General features: G+C 51.6%; 2 protein-coding genes across 2 annotated transcripts in view; both read left to right on the top strand.

The window, feature by feature from the left end:
- GPC3 (glypican 3) overlaps nucleotides 1-24,303 on the top strand; it is a 93,129-nt gene that overhangs the window by 44,725 nt on the left and 24,101 nt on the right. Inside the window, exons 4-6 of the mRNA XM_088538463.1 lie at nucleotides 7,207-7,340; nucleotides 9,251-9,400; nucleotides 15,466-15,586. Of these exons, the coding sequence (XP_088394589.1) occupies nucleotides 7,207-7,340; nucleotides 9,251-9,400; nucleotides 15,466-15,586 (405 nt within the window). The remainder of the gene's footprint in view (nucleotides 1-7,206; nucleotides 7,341-9,250; nucleotides 9,401-15,465; nucleotides 15,587-24,303) is intronic.
- The window catches only part of MBNL3 (muscleblind like splicing regulator 3), a 420,262-nt gene that overhangs the window by 42,151 nt on the left and 353,808 nt on the right, over nucleotides 1-24,303 (top strand). The window lies entirely within an intron of this gene.

Raw genomic sequence — 24,303 nt, forward strand, 5'->3', positions numbered from 1 at the left:
AAAGTTCAGTTCACCTGTGTGTTATTACAGATAATGGCAGGTTATTTAGATGTCATTAAGCCCCTTCTTTAATTGTAGGAAACTTCTCTCCTGTGTCTGTAGCAATTGGCCCCAGTAGCAATGCCGCTGCCCTTGTCTGTCCTTTGGGTCCCACTGTGTTTTCTCGTGGCTTTGGTGGCCCTTCTACAGCCCTTTGGGGTTCTGCACACCTTCTCAGTATTAGGGTGTTTATTATTTAATTTATTTTTATAGGTATTTGTTTTATTATTTGTTATTTACTGTACTGCTACACCCCTAAAATACAACCTTAAGATGCTTTATCAAGGAGGCTCATTCCCACTGGGCTCATAAAAATCTCAATGGCGCTATCTGCACACATTACACTTTCCTGTCCTCTACTTTTTTTTTCCCTGATTGGAAATGTTCCCAGTACTTCCACCTCTGAGATGTTTAATCCCAAGTGCAGGGAAGGGCAATGGGAGTCGATGGGCCTGTGCTTTCCACCACAAACGGAGACAACTGGAGAGATTCAGCCCAAATAACCTCGTACAATTTGCAACCCCAACGCGGCACAACGTCCATGTTCTCTCTGCTGTCGAAAGCAAAAAGAGGAAATGGGTCTGGGTGTTCTTATGCAGGCGACAGCTGATTTCCTTTGGGGTTCCTTACCTTTAGCTTACATTGTAAAATTATTTTTGAAAGCTTGCAGAATTGAAGTGATAGATGACTGTTGATTTAACATGGATATTTGGCTGCATAAATATTTTTTCTTAATGCTTTTTTTTTTTTTTCCCCTCTCTGTATTAGGGGGTCTGGACCAAACCCAGCAGCGTGGAAAACAGGCAGGTCGTGGCCCCTCCAGGCCCAAAGGGAAGGTCAGGGTTTGGCACGAGGCTCTGGCTGTTCGTGCCTGCTGCAGGTGTGAGTCCTGGGGCAGGGAGACGCAGGGTTTGGCCCTGCCAGGGGTTTTGGCTCTGTGACGTGTCCGTGAGGATGCCCGTCCTCTGCCTGGGGACAGCAGGATGTCCCGCAGTGCCGCCCAGTCCGGCCACGGGGCTGCAGGTCACCAATCTCTCTGGTTGTGGCCTTATAGGTCACATCACAGGGAGGGGAAAAAAAGCAGGTAATACATTAGGTATACAGGGAGGATTTAGTTTTCTGTAGCTCAGAGCCGCTCGCAGCAGTGTCACAGCACGCTCGCCACGTGCTTCCATTGCCATGCAGTGCCATGTGGATCCCGCTCCCTTGGTTTTCACGCAGGTAGCTGCTGCCTCCCGCCGCCTCCGTCAGCGCAGACTCTTATTTGCCAACTGCATTCCCACCCGTTTCCTTTCCTGAGGGTTTTCATCCTTGCAAAGTGCCACAGGTTTGGAGCACTGGGCTGGTGCTTGAAGATATCTGTGTATTGATGCTTTTTACACAAACTCCTCCTTTGGCCTCATTATCCCTGGCTGCTGCTTCCAGCAGGAGCCACAGTGGAGGTCAGAGATGGGGCATCCTTCGTGTTTAACTGTTCCAATGACAGGTACCCCAGGAGCAGGGCTGCCCTAAGCCTAGAGCTAACTCGCCTGCTAGCGATGCTGTTGCCTGTGGCAGGAACAAGACCGAATCCTGCACGTGCCCTGTGCTCAGAGCACTGAGTGGCTGTTGCCATTTTGCATCTTGTCCTGAGGTCCTGTGCATGAAAAATGCCATCTTGCAAATACAATGGATTGAAATTAATTACAAGAGGACAATCGGGGGGACTTTTTGGCAGCAGATGCACCCCTCATTGCTGGGAGACCCCAGCCCCATCCCTGTGGCCTCTTGTGATTCCTGCCAAATGAGCTGCCGGCCTGTTTCGTATCTACCTGTTGTGCTGCCCGGCCTCTTCCCGGCTTGCTGCAGCCCTGGGGCGCAGAGCCTGCTCTCGCATGCACGCACGAGGCTCAGGTTCGCTGCTAACTACATTATTCTTTGAAAGGCTCATTTGAGTGAGAGCAGGCTGGCTGCAGAAAGCTGCCTCAATTGCCTACAGCTCCTTTGGCAGAGCTATTTCCATTTGAAAAAAAAAAAAAAAACCCACCCTGCAAAGCGGCGGTTGGCGAATTTAGCAATTCTTTATGCAGGTATAGCTTTCCAAGCTAGCCAATTTTCACACCTAATTCCCTCCCGCGCTATCCGCCGCGGTGGAAATGATGCTCCCGGGCAGTGACCTGGAGAGGGAGCGGGCAGCGTCGGAGCGCGGAGCCCGCTGGTTAGCGGGGATGATTCACGGGTGACTTACGTGCGTGGAGTTACTTCCTTCTAAAGCTTATTAACTCTTGGATTGCACACATCGATCAGGTATTTCCGTAGATACTGAAACTGCCTGTGTTGGTGTTTAAATCACCTGCCTGCAAAAACAGCCCCAAAAGCAGGAGGCCGAGGGTACTTGAGGACAGGAGCTGATGTTGTGGGTTGTTGCTCCCAGCTGGTTTTTACCTCCTGGGGCCCTTGTCAGGGGCTCCCATGTGTGGGTATGGGATGGATGCTCTGCACGGGCTCGGTGCAGGGCATCCCCCGGCCTGGCAGTGCCGCATTTTAATTCCCTTTCAATGAGCTGGTCCAACAGGCACTCGTTACAGTATAGCAGGCCCCTCTCTATACAAGCAGTTCACAGACAATATGTGCATGTCTTTCCTGGTCATTTACAGAAGGGAAAATGCTCTTTCCACAGCTTAAAAAATGAGCTGGAGGTAAAGATGCAAGCTGAGACATTGAAAGCCTCTAGTCTAATAGTTTTTTTCCTCTTCTTTCTTGTTTTGGAACCAGGTGATATTGATTTACTGGAATCCACTTCTGGTAATGAAATTCTAACTCGCAATTTGACAGCATTAGTAAAGGTATTGAAAATAAAGTCAAATTAATTTCTGTCTACAAACTCTACTTAATATATCAATCAGACATATAACATTATAACAAAGTTGAAGTGCACACCAATTTCCAGTATTTTCAGCATATATCTGTTAGAACTTAATGCTGTGAATCATCCCATAGTTCATTCTTGCTAACCACAGTGCACAAGGAGGTGCTACTGCAGAGTCTCAGGAAAGCCCTGAAGATACCAACATCTTCAGAAAATATCAATTTACATTTTCAATGAAACAGAGCATGATCAGAGCAGCAGGTTGAGGGAAGTCTCTCACCTTGCAGGCTACGTTTTGGGTGAGTTTTCCAGGCACGGGCCTTGAGTGGGATCAGGGTGGGCAGGAGGGGCCCCTTCCTTGCCCTGTGCATTGTGGCTCTTGTCTCGACTCTTCTGCTCCTTCGGGCTCCGAATTGACAAGAAATGGTTGCAATTATTCTGTTCAAGGTATTAAAAGCCACTGAAACGACTCAGAGCTTGGGTACGTGCAGCCGTGTTGTGTTAGCTGAAATTGGTGCTGAGCATGGGAAGAGAGGCTGGAGGCAGCACAAGAGGGTTATTTATCCCTTATTTATCCTTATAAATATAGGAAGGGTTAAAGAAGGAGGCTGTAACTAGGGAATTGTTGGATTTCTTCATTGAACTGCACTGCCCTGAGCATCTGAGCGCAGGAGGAGAGGGAAACGTTTTGCAGTGAAAAATACTGTTAGGGGCATAAAAACCTTTGAAGTGGCTTCACTGCAGGGGTTTATTAAAGGGAAAATCCCTGAAGCTGCGTTTGGGTGGGAGTGCAGATCCCTGTGGGTTAGGGACTGGGCACTGCTTCGTACTCGATCCCAAGGGACCCACCAGGGCAGGTGGAACCAAGAATTCTGTGCTCTATTTTCTATAAATATTAGGTTTGCTCTTGAAGGGCCAATGGAAAGAGCAAGAGCTAATTAAGAGGATGGGATATCATCAGTAGGTTTCTCTTCCCTGCAATTTTATGAGCAGCAATTTGAAAAGAGCCATATTAAAGTCATTGAGGAGCAAGTTAATGCTGCGTTTCCAAGAATATTGCCCTTCTACCCCAAGATTACATTCAAGAATAAACAGTGTACAGTAGCTAATTGCTAGCTGACACGTTATAATGGCTTTATACTTCCAAAATTGCATCACTCTGCTTTAAAAGGCAGAAGAAAAAAAAAAGGGAAGAAAAGAGGCATGCAATAACTTTCTAAATTATTAAGCAATGTGTTTCTCCAGGAATAATTGAGTCTGGGCTGGCAGCTGCACGGGGAGGTTGGACCCCTCGGTATTGACCACGTTTGGAAGCCAGCTGATCCCGCTGCTGTTAAATGACCCATTACAGCCCCTCTTTCTGGCTCCTATTACATGCTGATGGCAGGTATCTGTTTTTCCTCCCTAAATTAAGCTGCGAGGGATTGATTTCTCTCCCGTTGCTTCGTTGTGCAATGCCGTAGGCACAAACCGGGTGCGATATTAAAATCCCTGGAAAGCTGCAGCGGAAGCTCATTAAGGAGGGAAGGCAGCCCAAGGCAGGGCCCGTGCCAAGGGAGCGGTGCCGGAGCCGCGCTGGGACAAGCCGGGCTCGCTCGTGGTCCCGCTGGATGCTCCTGCGTCTCCCTTGCTACACCAGTGTCTTTTGGGTAAGGCTGACTTGAAGGGGAAACATCAACTTTGCATCTTTATAGAGACCCTTCGAAAGGGCTGGCCTCAAATCGAGGTCACGGTGCCTCTGCACGAGAGGGAATCCTTCGCGGTAGGAAAAGATGGACCAGGAGGCACACGGCGATGTTCCTTTCCGGGGCGGTCTCCGGCAGGCGTCCCCACACGCCCTGTTATCCTAAGCATTAGGATCCGTGCGTGTCTGGCACGTTTTCCCTTGCATTATTTAACACTGCTGCATTATTAAGCACCGCGGTGGGGAGGAAGGGCCGTGTCCTGCGGCTGGGCGGGAGCTGCTTCGGGCGACGTCTGGTGGTTTGGGTTGTAACGCGCTGTGGTTGATTAATAGCACTTAATAGTACATTAATGAGGGATTTTAGTGAAATGCACGTGGAAGACACCTGTGCCATCCTGCTCCAGCACCTGGGACCAGCAGAGCATGATGTGGTCAATAACAAGGTGCTCCCTAAAATAGAGTGGTCAGTTCACTTGCGTGCCCGCTCCTGCAGTCTTTGCTTTTTGGGGAGAGTGTGAGAATGGTGAACGGACCGTTTTGCACATGTTTTTGCCAAAATGCATGCAGTGGTTGCAAGCACCTTGCAGGAACGTTCGTTTTGGGTTGTAAACGTGTCCGTCCATGAGGACACCGTGCGGAGAGCAGGGCAGGCAGCCAAGCAGCCTGCTGGATTTAGCTTGGCAATAAAAACCCCAGGAAATTAGCAAGACAAAACATTAACCACCGAGTAAGCATTAACATATATTAGCATTTTTATTGCACCTGTGGAAGCAGGAAATGGTCTTGGTTACTACTATTAAAAAGTTTATGTTCTATGCTGCATCATTGCAATGCATATATATATATTTGTTTTTAAGCTCTTTAGAATGTAATTAAGCTGATTTCTAAGCAAACAGACATTTGAGGAATAGGCTCCTGTTTGCCGGTGTGGTGGCTCTGAGCAGAAAGCCCCCGCAGGCACCCTGTTCATTCCTGGGGTTGCCGGCCGGGCGCTCGGATGGGCCTCGGGATTTCGGGAGCGCCGCGGGCTCCTCCGGCCGCTGCTGCGTGGGAAGCCGCGTGCCCGAGCCGAGCGCCCTCGCGGAGGCCGTGCTCAAATCAATTAGAGCAGTTAATCGCTTTCCAGCTTAATGTGCAGCTTTTCCCAAAGGAAACACGGCAGTAGATACAGGAGGACACGGGCAAACTCCGGAGAGCGCTGGAGATCGCGGGCGCAAAGCTGTAAAAAGGAGCCCGTTGCCCTGAGGAGGGGGAAAAATACTGTATTTTCCTGGAGAAGGAATGAATCCATAAGCAAAGGAGTTCCCAAGAAAAGCACGTGGAAACTCTGTGTAAAGTTGAAGCTAAGTTCATATGAAGCAGCATTTCCAAGCAGTGCAGCAGCATCCCGGAGGACTCCGGCACCGCTTACCCCAAATTAGGAGGAAGTGTTAAAATCGGCTGCCGAAGCTGCTCCGTTAGGTCTCTCCTGCGCTCCTTTCCCATCGATGCCGCCTCCGAAGCAGAGGCTTCCCTGCTTCTCGTTGCCAGAGCTGCTCCCCGTGGGATGGGAGCCTGGGGGCTCCGGCTCAGCAGCAGAAATTTGCTTTTTAGGAGAGTCAAAAAGACAGACACGATGGGCCGGGGTGGCAGGAGGGGGCGCGTTCTCCTGGCCCGGATGATGCGGGGGGAGTGGGGATTCAGGGAAGCTGGGGCGGGAAAACTCGCTGCACTGCTGATGTGGAGCTGCTGGAAGCGCTTCACTTTGAGGGAGGTTTTACGTTGTGGTGGTTTTCTTATTATTATTTTTATTTTTTGCATTGCCTTGGTGGCAGCTCCTGGTCTGGCAGAGTCCCTGGAAAAGGTAACAGAAAGACTCCGTTTTGCCCAAGAAGCTCCCTGGTGATTTATTTTACGCAGCAGGGACTCAAAGGAGGAGAAAGATGGAAGCGAGGGTTTTTGGGCGCCCAGGGAAGTCCTTTTCCTCCCCAAAGCGATGCCTCTTCCGCAAGGGAGCGGACTGGTTACCCCCTCCCGCGCGGGATGATCCGCAGCCGGGATGCATCCAGGGAAGCTTTAACCAGGCGCCTCGGAGCCTTCCCCTGCTGCTTCAGACAGCATCATTTGTATGCTAATGAGCTCATTTGTGTCATTAACAGGGACCTGTTAATCAGGACCTCCCATGGTGTTATTGAACTGTAGCCAAAATGCCTTTTTTTTTTTCATTTTTTTTCCCCACCACCCTGGGGACCATCTTGTATCCGCTGCCTGTTAGCAGGAATTTCTCCTGGAACGGGGGATTTTGCCTTCCAAGGATGGAGTCCACGTGAGATGTCCGACACCTTTAAAGACCCTCTGGATCAGAAGGACACAGGCCCGTACATGCAGAGGGGGATTTCTTTGCGTTTTCCTCTAACCTCTTTTCTGTAAATCTCATCCCAGTAACGCGTTTGGCTCAGACGGAGTGACCGCGGTGTGAAGGGCCTTGGGATGCAAACCCATTTCAAGGGCGGTTTGGGCACTTTTGGGCACAGCGGGTCCCTCAACCTCGTGGCCCGGGGCAGTTCTCCTGCGTTTTTGCGCAGGTCGGTGTCCCCCTGGAGCCCTTCCCTGCCGCCGCTGGCCCTGCTCACGCTGCGGCGCTCGTGTCTTGCAGGTCGGCCGCCTGTGCGGCCACGCTCCGCAGCGGCGGCATCGCTCGGCTGGTCACCCCCAAGAGCTGCTCGCTGGCGAGAAGGTCCCCAGGGCGGCTCGCAGTGAGCAAGAAGAAACCCTGTCCGGCCGCAGGAGGTGAGAGCCGCCCTCGCGGGCTTCGCTTTTGCTGCGCTGCCGCCTTGCTCTTCATCGTGTCACCTTCGTGCAGCATCGAGCCCCGGCCTTGCACCCCAAGCAGCGGGTCTGGAGCAGAGCCCGGCGCCCTTCCAGGCTTTGCTGCAGGTGGAAACGGCAGCTCCCGGCTTCAGCTCCCGCTTCTGCTACAGGCTGAGCAGGACTTGAATCTCTTCATTTTTGTGCCTTGTTTTAGGAATATTAGCCTTTTACTGAATGCTTCCCAAGTAAAGTGGCCGTGCCTGCGCTGATGTTTTAAATCCACAAAAAACCTCTGCAGCAGAAAGACAGGCCATTCCAGCTCTTCTGAGCACCGGGGTTAGGCTGACCTCGGATGCGTTTCCTTTTAAAGAGTAACCGGGCCGCATTCTTGATGCAGTTCCCAGGAGATAGCGGCAGGGCCTGCATTCCTGCCTTGCCTCCACACGCTGCGGGGCTGCGTGGGCCCTGCTCGGCTGGACGTGTCCTCGAGGGCCGCCAGCTCCAACGTCCCCTGCTGCGGAGGGGTCTCTCCCTGCCCCTGTCTGCCGGAGCCCGGCAAGGAGCCTGAGGGCAGCAGGAGGTTTTTCTGTCCTTTGCTCCCCGATGCTTGAGGATCTGCAGGAAAGAGGGCGCAGGCAGCAGCTGATGCGGGAGGGGAGGGTGCTCGGCAGCCCTTGACTTGCAGGCTGCGCTTGGCCCCTTCTGGGGCTCTGTTCGGTGACACAGGTTGCAGCGGGTAGATGGGGAGGCGTTTGCAGCCCTCCCTGCATGCACAGGCTGCGTGTCCCATCAGGGCTGAAATGCCCCGTGCTGAGAAGAATCATAGAATCGCAGAATGCTGAAGGTTGGAAGGGACCTCTAGGGATCATCCAGTCCAACCCCTGCACACGCAGGGTCGCCTAGAGCACGTGGCACAGGGCTGCGGCCAAGCGGGTTTGGAGATTTCCAGAGAAGGAGACTCCACAACCTCTCTGGGCAGCCTGTTCCAGGGCTCTGGCACCCTCACTGGCAAGAAATTTTTCCTTAAGTTCCTGTGGAACTTTTGGTGCTTCAGTTTCCGGCCGTTTCCTCTAGTTGTGTCGGTGGCCACCAGTGAAAAGAGACCAGCACCATCCTCCTCACTGCCTCCCTTGAGGTACTTCTAGACACTGCTCAGGTCCCCTCTCAGCCTTCTCTTCTCCAGCTGAACAGGCCCAGCTCCCTCAGCCTCTCCTCATAGGGCAGATGTTCCAGGCCCCTGATCATCCTCGTGGCCCTGCGCTGGACTCTCTCCAGCAGCTCCACATCCCTCTTGTCCTGTGGAGCCCAGAACTGGACACAATACTCCAGATGTGGCCTCACCAGGGCTGAGCAGAGGAAGAACCCGAAGCTGAAGAGCGCGGGCAGCTTTGCCGGCGCCGGGCGCCTTCTCCTGGCTTCGGCTGCCCCCAGCTGGCAGCTCGGGGCTGGCCTGGCCTCGAAGCTGCTCGAGAGCTCTTCAGTCTAAGCTTGGCCACCTCGCCGTGCTGCTGCTTGCCTGCTCCCCTCGCAGGGCAGAGAGGACACGGAGGCAGTGCCACGTCCCACCCTTGGGACCCTTCCCCGCTGGAGGTGACGGTCCTGGCCAGGAAGGAGGCTAAGGAGAAACCTGCTGCCGACAGGGTAAATGTGCTGTACCGAAGCCAAACGCTGCTTCCTCTGGTCCCTGCTATTCATCTCCTGCTGCTTTTAGCACCTTTTACCTATAAACCTGCTGGGTGCCCCCGCTGGGACGGGTGTCCCTTGCCCGTGCTGGGACGGAGCTGGGTGGGGAGGACCAGGGCCTCGTGCTGTTGTCTTGGCACGGGCAGCATCAGGCTGCTGTTTGGGTAAAACGCACAACGCCACCGTCATCTTCTCTTGTCACTGAGAACCTTCTTTCCCCTTTCCTGCGGGGAGCTCATCGCGAAGCTGAAGTCCCACAGCGGGTTCTACAGCAGCTTGCCAGAGTACGTGTGCAGCCACAGCTCCGCCGTGAGGAACGACAGCCGCTGCTGGGACGGGCAGGAGGTCGTGGACAGGTGAGTCCCAACTCTCCTCCTTCCCCTCCCTGGTTCCTGCCCAGCACGCTGCTCCCCTGCTCGAGTCTCGTCTAATAACACTGCTTTGCAAAGCATCCTTTGCTATTAAATAGTTTCTGTAAGAGAAGAAATAGGAATAAAATCAAGAAGTGATGAAACATTGAGGTAATAATTATGGCTTCTTGACCAGTAGCCTTAGGTGATAATTAACCTGCGCTTGCAATGCTGACCTGAAATGCTGAAGGAACCAAGGAATAGCATTAAGCTGTATTTTAGAAAAGTACTCAAGCATCTAAGATGGCACACTTAAGAAAATATACTTACTTTGCCTGAGGAAAAATGTGTCTTCTGCCTGTACTATTTCTGGAAAATCTTGCATTTCCATGTCTAGTGAGAAGTAGAATTGAAAGAAAACAAATAATGAATTGTGGGGGTTTTGTTTGTTTATCACTATAAAACATTTAAAATAGTGCCACGAACACTGTGGCTTTGCAGGGGAGGACCCTGCTTATATTTGTGCGTTAACTCTGGTTTTAGATGATAGGCTTTTTTTTTTTCCCTCATCTTTCTCCTTAGAAAAGCCCTTTGCTTTCTTGCCCAGTTTGGCTCAGACCTGTGAGCAGATATGGGGCTGCAAAGCAGCAGTACCAATTGTGTGTGGCTATATAGGAGCTGGCGATAGGTTTTGCTTTGATTCTCCCTTGCTCGAGTGCTTGCTGAGCACCTCTGTCCGGCCTCAGACTTGGAAACCAAACAAATACACTGTAAAAATCTGCTCTAATCTAATTGCATTGCTTGATATAGGACTGAAGGAGTCAAAAAGGATTTGGCTGCTTTAGGTATTTGGATTTCCCAGTGTGGGATCCTCTTCAGAGAGTTTGCTGAAGATTGCTGAAAATCAGGTGCTTTTAAGGTAACAAGTACCCCAAACGGGCAGTTTATTTAGTCTTTTCCCCAGGAGGGAGGCAAGCACAGGGCACAGGGCTCTTTGAGGCTGCTGTGAGGACGAGCAGTCTGTGCACAAGGGTTTCTGCAGTGCTGCAACTGGCCCAGGCTGCCAATGACATGCACTTGCCAGGCATCATTCAGGCTGCGGTTTCGCACCTTTAACAAGAAATTCGGTAGTTTTTGAATCTCCGGTGTTAAGTCCACATTATTGACCTGATAGTTGCCCATCACGTATAATTACTGACAGAGAAAACTGACAGTAGAGTGTTATTTTCTGGGTAATATGCATGTAAAAATTACTTTATATCTTAATGTTTCCCTGTTGCACCGTCGGATACGGGCTTTTGCAAGTCAGATGCACTTTCTGCTTGCTCAGAGCAGGACACTCAACCTGCTCCATGTAGCCTCCACCAGCAGAAACGTTGCTGCATCTGTGCTGCTGCTGGAAACAAGTCCCATCACTTGAAGCGAGGGTTGATTCTTAACCCATAGAGACAAGGCAGGTCTGCGTGGGGGTGGCTCTGCTTCGGTGGCCTCTTCGTGGAGCTTGTGGCCATTTTACCCGAGTGTGATTAAGTTAGAGAAGCCCGGCTGGTTTATCCATTTCCTGCATGCTCTATCATGGCAAAGTTCGCTGGTTGTTCAAAGTCGTTTTCCCATAATACGTTTAATCAAGCCTGGAATAGAAACTTCGCATTGCTGTGCCAATGCATTCAGGTGCCTAGATAATAATGACAATGTATATCCTGCTGTTTGACGCAAGCGCTGCTTTTGGCACCCTCTGCTCCTCGTTCTGTGTTTTTCTCCCTCAGTATTTACCCTGTTTGCCCCAGGGCTCTGCAATCAGCAGACAGGGAGCTCCGGGACGTGCTCGGTGCCACTCCACTGGCGCTCGCTTCCCATTCCGAGCTGTTCCCGGTTTCCTGCTTGCCCTTGACCCCCTCTATCCTGACGAGTATGGCACGGATGCACAGACCTCCGAGGGGCTGCAGCCAGCCGGGATTTTCAGCCTCAGTTTCCCCATGCTCCTTCCCGATGCAGTGAATGGTCTCAGTGTGGTCCTGCCATGGGCTCTCCTGTGCAGACTTATATATGCTTATATATAGCATCAGGATTTTGCAACTTTTAATACTAAAAGCTTATTAAAATCTAGATTCTCAGAGTTTAATAATCTGCTTACATGGGTATATTCCTGCAAAGCTCTTCTGAACAGAACGCCAGCTGCATCTGCCCACTGAAAATTCTGCAAGTACATTAAGTGTTCCTGCTAGATCCTGCTGCTTCCAAACTGCTCAGGATGAACTTGTATGTTAATCTAAATCATCCGCCTAACTCTCATTCCCCTTTTACCAATTCCAAATTAATATATTTTTAGCACCTTGCCAGATTCTTTCCTTTGCTGACATGCTGTGGTTTATTTTAATCATACAAATCATAAACAATGAAAGCACAATTGGAAGCAAGAGAGAAAAATGAGATTCCGTAATTGGAACAAAGGAAATTCCATGCCAGTAATAACCCTTTAGCTCATGGAGGCTTTGGTTATTTCTGGCAGGGCAACAAAATGTCTGATACAATGGAGTTCCCGAAGGGAGGCTGTCTGACTTTTGAAACACATAAACCAGCTTTGGAGCAAATGGAGGCTTTGATGAAAGGATAGTAGGCAAATGCAGTGGCTTATTGAGTGGCCATAATTGTATCCAGAGTACTTCAAAAATGAAGATCATGAATCTTCCTATGTTATGCCTCCTTGCTTGGTCTCAGGGTTGGCCAAATTTTCTGTAATCCATAATTTGTCTAGAACTTTACTGAACTGAGGTGAGAGTGGAGGGAGACCTCAGGCATTCCTTCTGTGCTGCAAGCTCCTATTGCTTTGCTACAAATATTACAGTGTTTGCCGTTTTCCTTAAAAGGGGTTGGATCTGCCTCTTCCGCCTGCTCCTCTTCTGGCCTCAAAAGAGGTGGGTTTCAGCCAGGCAGAACCTAAGTTTCCAGTTCAAAGTGTCTTTTTTTATTTTTATTTTGCTCCTCCAAAGGAAGATTGTTACTGTCTTTAATGCTGTTTGAATAACTGTCAAAGGGGACTTGGGTAGTCCTGTTTTACAGGAAGCCTCTGCAACCAAAGGGAAGAGGTGAAAAAAAGTTGCTTGTGTTCAAATAAAAGCCATAATGCTTTACCATTTCAAAGGTTTTAATGAAAGAAAGGTAGGTAAACCTGCCCAGACCCTAAGAGATCTCTCTATTCAAATCTCCAGGCTATCTTTGCATGGTTGGAAGGGTGCACCCATGGGGTGCTGGCCTCATCCCCTCAAAACCAAACGCAATGAGCCATGTTGGGAATGCAGGGCAGCTTTGGGAACGGGCTGGAAATGCTGCTCTCCTGAGCTTGGTTAGGAAGCCCTGTGAGACAAAACCCTTCCCTCATGCTGTAGTTCTGGTCAGTGTTGCATTTGTGCCCTTCTCTCCCTCAGACAACTGGATGCTGTTTAAATTGTGCAGCTGGATTTGAGTAAATACTTTGCAACTGGAAAGCAGGCGTAAATTAATCAGTATTTGAGTGAAAAAGTTACTTTCCCGTTTCTAAAAGGGGTAATTCTTTATGTTTGACTTGCAGGATTGCTTTCTCTAAATCATGTGTCAAGCACTGCAGTAACTCCTCTCCAAGCTCAGTGTGGCCCAGTAAGACCAACACACATTATGCATTTATTGCCATGTATTTTAAATCATCTTTGTCATCTTGTCGCCCTTGCTCTGAAAGGAAAGCCTGGAAGAAGCTGTGTTAGGACCTGAACAACCTAATGTCTGTTGGTGGCAGGGAAGGAGGAGGGAGAAATCCTTTAGTTTGAATTCCTACTTTTGCATTTATGGGCTGCTAGATGAGAAGGAGCGTAAAAGGTCTGTAGTTGTGCAATGCCTGCAGAAGACCTTAAACCAACAGTGTTTTCCTCAGGTGCCTGTCTTTAAAGTTGGTTTTAGGGAGGGCATTTTACAGTATGACATTTATCCATGGCGAGCATTGTGTCCCCAGCCAAAGTCCCCACACGTGGAGTGAAGGCGAGGAAGATGCAGCTCTCCATCCTCACGGTGAGACGCAGCAAGGAGGACGGTGTTGTGGGGAGTGCTGGGGAAGTGGAATCCAGACCATGCTCGTGTGGCGACGCTGGTGTCTGTGATGTGGGGACCTCCCCGGGTCCACGGGGTGGACGTTGACTGCTGCTTGGCCTCGGGTGACTACATAACGGGTGTGTTTGGGGGTTTTTCCGTGGAAGGGCTGAGGTTGTCGCTTCCACCCCCGTGGCTGCAGGGTCGCCCTGCCCTTGGGAGGATCGCTCCTTCCCCGGCACCGGGTTGGAGATCCTTGGGCCTTGGCCTGCGCTGCTTGTGTTGCTGCTCCTTTGCCGCACCAGGTAGCCTTAGAAAACCTCTCTTGCATTGTGACAGGGATTTAAAAGGGATTTTGCTCCCTCAAGGGCAGCTTATTGAGTTTCTTTGTATAAAACTGTTGTAGGAGAGATGCTGTATTAATTTAATCTAGTTATGTGCCAAACTAACTCAGTTCTGTTCTTGCTAAAACGCGTGGGAGATTTATCCTGCCAGTTAAATCCCTTAAACCACAAGACACTCTTCAGCAACAAACTTTCAGGTTTCGTCAGTGCTTTAAATTAAACTCACAGAGCAGCACCAAAACGGCTGCTTTTTCTTGGCCTCTCAGCAGTCCTGCCTTGCGCAGATATTTGCATTGGGTCGCCAGGTTAACATGTCAGTGGTGTTAAGCACCGGTGTGCCAAGGAAATGAGCAGAGCCGCAGCGGCTCCCACGAGATGGTGCTCTGAGCACGCGAGCGCTGCGCCTCGCGGGGCGCCCGGCTCTTCCTGCCTCCATAAACCACCCGCGTTTCCGTGCAGGACAAGCCTCTGCTCACAGGTTCAAGTGCTTCGCTCAGCTGGGAGCCGTTGCATCTCTCGCATATCTGTATTTTGGCTTTCCAGGATGATGCAGCCGTGAGGGACGCGGGAGCCCCGCGGGGCTCCGGAGGGCCGCCGTGCCGGGCGGCAGCGGGGGCACCGCGTGGTGCCGAGACCATGCGGGCGCTGGCCCCGGTGTTCAGGATCCTTCGGGATCTGGGAGATCCCAGTGCACGTTCCCGCTCTGCGGGCTGGGAGTGTGCTCAGGTATGTGCTGCCTGCCAGGAGCCCAGCAGCGAGCGGGCGGCGCTCTGAGTGAAATACAAATGGTTCTCCAGCTTGTTGGGAAGCATGGGAGGACTATTTCAGGTGAGGACACTGGTACATGTATGGAGAAAACGGGAGAACGCTGCTCCCCCGATGCTGGGAAGTGGCTGCTTGGTGCAAGACCCCTGCAGGGAAGGGGCTCTCAATCCCAGCCAGCTCCTGATGGGCTCGTGCGGCGCTCCTGGAAACCGGGAGAACGCGCGGAGCTGCGCCCAGCGCCGCAGCATGCGCCGGGCACCGTCTGCCCGAGAGCTGCTTTGATCCCCACGCTGCAGCCCATCAAAGACTGGAATCAGGCCTGTTCGACAACACCTATTTTCCATTAGCGATGTTGACAGCATTAATTATATTCTCATGCTTTAATTCTTTATTATTGAAATCGCACATCAGTGATAGTCATTATTTTGTAAGGGGTTGGTGCTATGCTAATCAGCACGTAGTTAACTGGGTCATCCCACTCATTTTTTTTGGCTGTGGGTGCAACACTACCAGTCTCTTACTGGAGTCTCTGCGGTCTGCCAAGATTTATTTTAAACAAACATGAGTGAGCTAGAATCTCAGCCAGCTTTTTTGGAACTCTTGGGTGCAAGTTATGTGAAAATATTTATCCCTGTTGTATACTGTTTAACATCTTCCCTGGTTACTAATGGACTGGAAAGGACTTCATTGTCCTCATGTGATACAACTACATCATCCTGCTTCTTTGCAAAAGCAGAATATTTATGGGAATCTTCTGCCTTTTCTTCTTTGTTGTTAACTGTTTTACTCTCTCCATTTTGGAAGGGGCTGCTCCTTACCTTTGGATTTCTTTGGTTTCTCCCCAACTTAAAAGATCTCCTGCATGTTACTCCGTGACATCACGGTCTCCTCTGCTCCCTCTTGCAGATACGGTCCCCAAACCACAAGGAATGGAGCGAAAGCCCAGCCTGGCACCCACGAGGTGAAGATGAGAGGTGCCGAGCCAGTCATCAGCCAGATCATTGACAAGCTGAAACACATCAACCAGGTTCGTTGCCGCAGGGCCAGCTCCAGAGGGGAGGTGCTTTCCGCATCCGTCTGGCTTCCGCGCGTGTTCCTAGGGCTCATCCAGACTCTGCTCCCAGGCACACGCAGAGCGTCCCGGCTCACCGTGCAAGCTCCGCTTCCCAGCCTGGGTCGCCAGCCCCAAAGAGGGTTGTTTTCCAGTAGCTGGAGAGGTTGGACCTCTGCACGTCCCGGGAACTCAGCGTCGTGGGGACAAATGCTCCAGCCACAAGCTTCAAACATGGCCAAGCAGCTTGCTCAGAAAGGCCCCAACGGGAGCGTTTTGGAGGGGTTTTTTGCTGAGGTTGAAGCAGAGCTGCCCGTCCTGGCCCAGGGGTGCTGGGTCTGGTCTGCCCGAAGTTGCTGACGTGGTGACTTTTCCGCCAACCTCTGCTTTCCTGGGCCTGTTTCATAGTGCTGCCCGGATGCCTCGTTAGCCGCCACGCGGGTCCCCACGCGCATCCCACCCCGTTGTCACGCGTCCCGGCCGTCGTGGAGCGCTGCCAGCAGCCTGTAATTATTACAAGGTGGGGGGAAATAATAATAATAAAAAAAGCATAATCAGCTCGCTGTTAAGGGGGGTGGAGGGCAGGCTGCAACCTGCAGGCGCTAATGATATTTTGCCGTTCGCGGTGAGAAAGCAGCACGCAACAAACCGTGGTTATTAGCGCGCTCGGAAGCGCTGACACGAGGCGGTTGGGAAATGCTGGCTGCCGGATCGGGTCAGGTTAGGTCTGTGCTGATCCGTTCTGGCTGCCGGGGCATCCGTGGAGGGGAGACCCCGGGTAAACACAGCCCAGCTGAGAGCGGCCGGCTGCCTCCGACACCAAAATAGGGGTGAATAGGCTGGCTCCCCGTCCCATTGCTGCTCACCTTGTTCTTTTGCAATATTCGACTGGAGATGGAGAGGTGTCGCAGTGTTGTGGTGGACAGGTGGTTGTTTTGCATTTAATGGCCCTCAGGAGGTGTTGGAAAGTGATTTTTGAAAATTAGATATGGACCTAGCCGTTCATGGGGAGGATCAATAGCCAAGTGGCTCATGTCCAAGGAAAAGAATTGCAGAGAGGGTAGTTTGTGACTTGGGGTGTTGCGGTCCACCGTGGTGGTGTTACCGCTGAAGCCTGGCGATCTCCGTCACATCTGGAACACATCTGGAACGCGGAGGAGATGCGGCGGAGGCTCCTGGGTGAGTTACGTTGTGTCTCAGGTGCTGGCCGCGGGTCTGCGCGGTGCCCTGGGCTCCCGTGCTGCGGCCTCCCTGCCAAGCCCAACTGGCAGAGGCCTTTAAGGGTTTTCAGGTGTCCAGCATCTTCTGGAGACTTCTGTAGCGCTCAGAGCTCTGAACGGGATCACCCACGGGATGAGTAGTATATTACAGACCTAGCAGCATTTATATCATGAATTCTTCCTAGTTTGTCACTGTGTTGAAGGAGCTGTATCTAAGGTTTCATGGATGTGGGTAGACTCAGGAACCATGGAATTATTCCATGGAATTTTAGTTCCACTCCATTTCTGTTTACTCGTGGATTTAGTTAATGTTTGTAATTCGCTAACGACTTGGCTTCCATTTATTTCAGGCTGCTCACGCTGCTGGGAGATGTGTGTTCTTGCAGCTCCAACTCTTGGAGCTTGCTCGAGCTTGAGGAACGCGTTGTGTGGGGGACTCGCGTGCCCAGATCAGTTCATGCTGGAGAAGTGTACGCATAGAGGAGAAACTCCCTTGCACCCTCTGCAGTGTGAAATGAGAGGTTCATATGTGCACGAGAATGCAATCTCTGCAGACACTTAAAGGAGGAGAGAAAACTTGAAACAGAAGTAAAAAAAAAAAAAAAAAAAAAAAAAATTCCAGATTTTATTAATTTTTGTGTAGGCGCCTTTTATCAAGCTAAAATAAATGAGGAAAGCACGCTGTCTGAGGAATGCTTGTCTCAGGTCAGTGCTTTCTGGGTGAGTCACACGCGCTGGTGCCTCCTCATCACATCAAACTCCAGGCCGTTTTTGCTGCATTTGAAGGCAGGGCTGTGGGTGGTGCTATTTTTTGTGCTGCAGTGGGCGAGCTGGTTTGTTATGGCCATATTGGAACTGCGATTTTTCTTTTTTTCCCCCTCGGTTCTGTTAGATGTCTACCAAGTTGTGATTTGAGTTATTTTTGCTCTGTGCCCAGAGGCACAAACGGCCCGTCCATAAGTATTAGTGTTGTTATCTCAGCTGGGAGGCCAAGGGTCACCTTCAGCAAAAGGAGCTTGATTTGCTCCGTACGTTGTATTTCCCAGGGTGGACGGGCTCTGTTTCTAGCTCAGAGGTTTCCATTCATCCTGTTGGTGGAACTGTGATGTAGTTGGAAGGTTGCTCGGTGCCAGCAGGAGGTCCCTCAGCTCCCGGTGGCTTTGGTGGCTTCCCTAGCAAACAGCCAAGTGCAAGGTGAGTTTTTTTCCCTCCGGCCAGTGAGGTCCCCTCTGCCCCAAGGGTGCAGATGACCGATGGATGGGGATGAGGCTCCAGTTTTAGCACACGTGCATGGAATGGGCACCTTGTATTTATCTGCCAAACCCCCCGGTGAGCCAAGGAAGATGTTGTCCCCTTTGTGTAGGTGTGTGGCCAAAGCTCAGAAGCAACTTGGCCACGTAGAAAATCATTGGCAAAGAAAGATCTCCCAGAGTTTAAGCCAGTGCCCAGCTCAGGTCCCTTTTTATGCACAGACAAACCTGCTGTTTATCGTAGGACTGTCTCTAGGAAGAAGAACACGGCTTTGGGAAGGAAGGGAAAAGAGACCCCATAGGAATAAAATCCATCAAAGGAAAATGAAGTGGGGGAGATGGCTTCACGAGATTGAAAGGCCTGCAAACGTACTGTAAATTTCCAGACACTGGAGTTCAGGGCTCATTTAGAATATTTCAGATATACTAGAGTTTGACAGTTCTTTGGTTTCCACATCAAACAATCTGTAATTTATTGCTCTGTATAGGGACTGTGTTTTTATCATATTGCATATTCTCTAGCCAGAAATCTAACTACCATATAAGCTCTTGAAAGAAAACCCTTGGGGATTGGAATCCAGGCACTCTGCTTTCACAAGCCCTGAGAAACTCACTTTGATTTATTTCCTTGGAAATGGGGGGAATGTACAATTTCTTGGAGTATTCTGGCTGTTGCGCGGAGCAGGATTTTGCCGCCTTTCTGTCTTTGGTGTAAAGACATGATCTTTCAGCAAGGGCTGCACAAAAGAGCCTCATGCTGCTCGTTGCAGGGTCCGCGAGAGGATCCAGAACCACATTTTGAAGTGCAGGAGGAGGTAAAGCCTTCTGGATAGATTCTTCCTGTGCTCACCTCTCGGTGCCTGCATTTTTCCCCCCAGGAAGATGGGATATACTCGGGCTTTGCGGAACCGCATGCACCACGAGTTCCAGTAGCTCTGCTTGGATCAACCCCCAGATCCCGTATTTGTTTGCAGGATTAGGGGATATTTTGCCTGCCGGTTTAACGGGCAGAGGCAGCGGAGGTCGCGCAGGAGTTAATTCGGGAAGGGGCCAAAAGGCCACGGCTTGAGTGCATGGAACCTAAACGGAGCTGGGGGCGGCGGGCGCCTCGCTCGGAGCCGCGGGCTCCAAGGACCTCCAAAGGGAGCTGCTTCTGGGGCAGCTTTTCACTTTTAAGCTTCATACATTAAAACGGCAGTAACTGAAGCGCGTTCCACACGTTATATAATTTATCCAGTCCTTAAAAGGAATTATTAATAAATAGAATAATTATTTGGATGCGCTTTTTGTTCAACATTATGAAACAGTTTGTACCAATTAAAATATTGAAACCACATGTCGTCAAACGCAGCCAGACATTGCAATTATTTCTTGATAAGGCTATTAAATAAAGTGACAGAAGATTTTTATTGTAACGATAAGCGCGTTTTGGAATGCGTGGACTAATTCCTCTTTTTACTGCACAATCTGGTCTGTAGCTCCAGCCAGTCTGGGGCTGGTGCTTAAAGACTGGCCGTGGTGTCCTTCCGTACTGTGCTCCCCATTAATGCACCCCTGCAGCCTGCGATTCCCTGTGGAATCACAGTTAGATCAGGGCATGTGGGATGCTCGGGAACCAGGAAAAAAAGAAAGTCTCGCCTTTTTTTTTTTCTCTCCTCTTTTTGCTTGGTTTTCTAAGGATCATGCTAGTCATCAGTGACGTTTCACCTCTCACCTAGTATCCAAACAGACGTTCAGCTCCGTTGTGACTCCGGGGACGATAAAGCTTTCCAGGCCACGGGATCCTGCTGCTAAATTTTCCCAGCAAAAGCAGGAAGCTGAGGTGGCTCCCTGCTTGGACTGGGTGGAGTTTGGGGCTTTTTCCACATCGTAGGTAACATAAATAGCATCTTGTTGCTCTTTCCCTGAAATTTCCTGACCCTCTGGAACGGGGGAGCAGCGGGAGCTGCCCTGTCAGCCCTGATGCCTGCGCAGTCCCTGCGAGCCCAGGTGCAGTCAGGTGTGTCCTGCGGGCAGCGGGCTCCAAACAATACCCTGGAAATCATCTGGAAAAGAATCCCTTTAAAAAGAAATGTTTTTTTTCTTTTGCATCTAAAACGTGCAGCTGATGCACTGGAAAACAAACACCAGATATCCTGTGCCAGAACTGGAGTTTATCCTGTTGTGGAGGAAACAAACCTGGGATCCCGGTGCAGCAAAACACACCAACAAGTGGATCTGCTGATACCAAATTGAGAGTTAATTACGGTTATTCTGGGCCTCGTTAGCGGTATCGAGTATCACCTGGTGCTCTGACTCAGCCCAGTAATTTAATTGGTAGCAAACGCAGGTGAGAGCTGCCCTCTGTGATGGTCCCGGGGTGCCTTGTGAATGCGGCGTGAGGAAGCAGCTGATTTTGGTAGTGCCGCAGGGCTCCTTGGAGCCGGTTTGGCTCTGCTTCTGTGGAAGTGGCCGTGCTTTTCCCTTCGCTTTTGCTCTGGGTTACAGTTTGTATCTGCTGAGAGGAGTCTGGGGAAAATTCTCAGCTTGAAGTTGAGAAAAACTTTCCCCAACTTGTTTTCTTTGAACCTTAAATCAAATGGCAAAGCATGTAGCCATCTCCAAAGATCATCGAGGGGTGGGGAGGTTTCTTTTCCTTTATATATTTTTCTCCAAATTCTGATTTACTGTCAAAGTTCTTAGAATATGGGCCAGAAGAGATGGGCTTGGCATTCTGGTTGCTAATCTCCTTGCAGAGCAGGCCTGGAGGGTAACCTGTGGTCTTTTTGGCTGGAGAACAAATCTGATTGCTCATGTTCCTTAGAAAAGGAACCAGAAACAATAATGTTGCTTTTGATTCCAGCTCGATGGCAGGTAACAGTCAGCACTGGTGTCCTTGAGGGAAGAGCACCGTGCAGGCCCGCTGCTGCAGACCGGGCCGGTCCCGTGGGCAGAGCTCCTGAGCCCTCCTTCCCACCAGGTTTTTGCTTTGTGTGTGGTTTCTTAGTGGAGCTGCCTATCGGCAGCCGGTTATGGAGGAGTTATTTGTGCACTGTTGTGCTGTTGGAGGAGGTGGTGCTTACTGCTTGGCTATTCCTTTGGCACACAGGCTGCCAGCCATCGCCAGGGCACTGCCATGTGCCTTTCTTGCAACAAACGTCATGAGGGCTTTTCCCGGCCTAAAGCGGCGGGGGTGTCAGCTCTGCACCCCATGCAGGAATCCTGCTCCAGGAGAGGGGGATCCCTTTTTTAAAGCGCTTTCCCAGCTGGCCGAGAAGCCCAGGCTGCTGCTGGACCCTCTCCAAGGCGCTTGCCCACCCCAGGGTCAGGATGGCCGGCACAGAGCGTAGCCATGTACGTGTTCATCCAGGCTGCGCTGCTGTCCGCGAGGGAATGGAGTTTTGCGCCTTTCAGGTAATTTATAACTTGTAATCTTGCTCCTTTTGTTGCACCTGCTGATGGAGCAGATGTCTGTGATTAGGCAGGGCTCTGAGACGGCAGACAAAACGTTTCCCTCGTACTGAGACCTCTTGAAGCTGTGAGTGTTGGTGCACGTGTAAACGACATCGCAGCGCGGGGAGCCGGGCAGTGCGCGTCGCTGCTGCCTGCGCTCCCGTCTTGGCTGTGGTACGTACCTGACCGCCAAGGCCACGTTATATGGAGTACTCCTGCTGTTGTAGTACATGCCCCAGGAGATGGCTTTGGCATCACGTAAGATGTTGAGACCAAACAAGTTTAAATGGCAGTGATATTTATTGCATATGGCCTTGCTTCTCTGTTTTGTTAAGGGGCCATATTTAAAAGAAAAAACAAGTGTATTTGGCTGGTCTTTCTGAGGATATGGGTAAGAAGATATCTTATATATTGTGGAAGGAACTAGGAGACAGCTGGTCTGGGATGCGTGTTGGAGTAACCACGGGACGTGGCGATGGGCAGGAATTCTCGCTGTGTTCTTGGCAGGGCTCCTGAAATACCTTCCACCTCCGAGCGGGGAAGGAGCTTCCTGAGCTGCTCCTGCAGCACATCCGCTCCCAGGGCTCCCTCCGCGGGTGTTGGGTCTCACCGGGGGCGGCTCTGAGCTCCCCAGCTTGGAGCCCAGTTTAGACCCCGAGCTGCTCAGCTGGTGCCCGTGCCCTGCGTGGGGGCATCTCCTTGTGCATCTCCACCTGCGGCAGGGCTGTGTCCTCCAGGGTCTCCGCTTTGGTGCATTCAGTGTTGCTGATGGTTTGCACCCGAGTTGATCAGTGCTGATGCTGGAGCTTGGATTTTTCTTCATCTCAGCTATGAGAGAGGCCAGATGCTGACGTTGACACCTGGTGATGCTCGTGTGGGGTTTTGGCAGGCAGCAGCTGTTAACGGGGGACCACGGAGCCTGGAGGGACCCTGTTTCCCGGATTACTCCTGGTGTGCAGGCTCCTCCTGAGCTTTTATAACAGGTTTGGGGGCTGTTTGGTGTTGAGTCCTTCCCTTCCTGCCTGATCTAGGTCACCCTGGAGGTGGCAGCTGGAGGGAACGGCTCAGGTATCCTGGCCAAAACCTTGGTGCAAGACCAGGCTGTGCACAAAAATAAAACGTACAGCCTGGGAATTCCCTCTCGTTTGGGAGTTTTAGGGGAAAAGGGAAGCCGCTGGCACAGAGGGTGGCCTCTCCTTGGCTTGCAGCGTGGCAGAAGGAGAAGGGGAGAAACATCCTGGTGGAGCAGCAGGGTGTTTCTATCTGGTGCCAAGGATCCCAAGCCAACAGGAAACCTCCCAGCTACTCCGGTCTGGGCTCGGGGTGAAGCAGCCCTGGAAAGGCAGCAGCAGGACCTGCTGTCTGCTTCAGGCCTGGCCTCTTTCGCAGTGGGGGCAGCAGCACGTCAAAGCGGAGCCTCTCTAGCAGATGGTCCATGGTTGGTGGTTCCACTTCTACCAGCGCCGTCTCCTGCGTGCGCCTACCTTGTCACCGCTTGGTCTCGTGTTCTGCAGCCTGGTGACTCTCTGGGCACTCCTGTGCTGCATTTGGACAGCACAGCCGGCTTCTGCTCCAACATAACAAAGCAAAATATGGAAAATACGACTCGTTGCAGGGACGGGTCCTGGCCCACGTGAGCTCCCAGGCTCCTGCAGATCCGAGTTGCCAACCCCTGAGGGGTGGCTGTTTGGTACGTGGAGACATCAGGCCATGCCACGCTGCGTGGAGTGACGTGGAGCTGGAAGGCCACCCCACGGGAGGGCCGCGGAGCTGGAAGGCCGCCCCACGGGATGGCCGTGGAGCTGGAAGGCCGCCCCACGGGATGGCCGTGGAGCTGGAAGGCCGCCCCACGGGATGGCCGTGGGGCTGGAAGGCCACCCCACGGGATGGCCGTGGAGCTCTCCTGCTCATCCAGAGACACGTGTGAGTGCGGCTGGTTTCCTGCCTCGTGCATCGGGTGCCCTCAGGAAGGCGGCAGGAGAGCAGGAGAGCTCTGGCATGAGGAGCATCGGGAGCAGCGGGGAGCACTGAGCCTGCACATGACACCCGCAGCCCCGGACAAGCCCAAAGGAGCTCGAAGGAGGTGTCTGCAGCACAGAACTGCGCGTGTGCGTTAGTTAGAGAGACGAGAGAAGCAGTGGGTCCCTGACCCTGGGCAGGAAAGCTCCAGGCTCCAATAAATTGCTAAAGAGATCATATGCATCCTGATGCAAATGCGAAGTTAACGGTGGATTTTTTGGAGTTTGATGTGTTTGATGGAGGTGGGCGGGATAGCAAACTACCAGGGATGTCTTGCTCTGAGAATGACCAAGGAGGGGAAAGACCATGGCAGAAGCATGAAGAGAAAAGCAGCAGCCCCAGGGTGTCACCATCGACGTGGAACTTGGGGACAAGCTGTGAATAGACCTGAACTTCCTTGTTTTGCAGCAGCCTGGGACGACTGCAGCCCTTCTCCATCCCCACGCTGCTCTCTGTTCCTTCCTATCGCAACACAAAACAAGCTGTAAATAGCCGTGCGGGGGGAAAAGGGGAAGGAACTGCCTAAAAGGTGAGAGCGCCGATCACGAAGCCCCAGAGTCGTCTGGTTCTGGCATGTGCCCTCCGAGGAAGGAGCGTTTGTTGGAGCTGGGGAAGCGGCGCCTTTTCCCTATCCGGGAGAGAGCGGCCGGGATGCGCCGCTGCTGCTGCCGTTGGTGGATCCGTCCCGTGCCTCCGTGAGCCGAAACTCGGGAATTCGTAAGGGCCTGTCGGCTCCTTTGGCTTCTTGGGGAGATCTGCTGTCCACCGCGGA

This window comes from Tinamus guttatus, unplaced genomic scaffold (assembly GCF_059628265.1).
Source record: "Tinamus guttatus ecotype Peru unplaced genomic scaffold, ASM5962826v1 Tinamus_guttatus_pri_ptg001087l, whole genome shotgun sequence".
NCBI lineage: Eukaryota > Metazoa > Chordata > Aves > Tinamiformes > Tinamidae > Tinamus > Tinamus guttatus.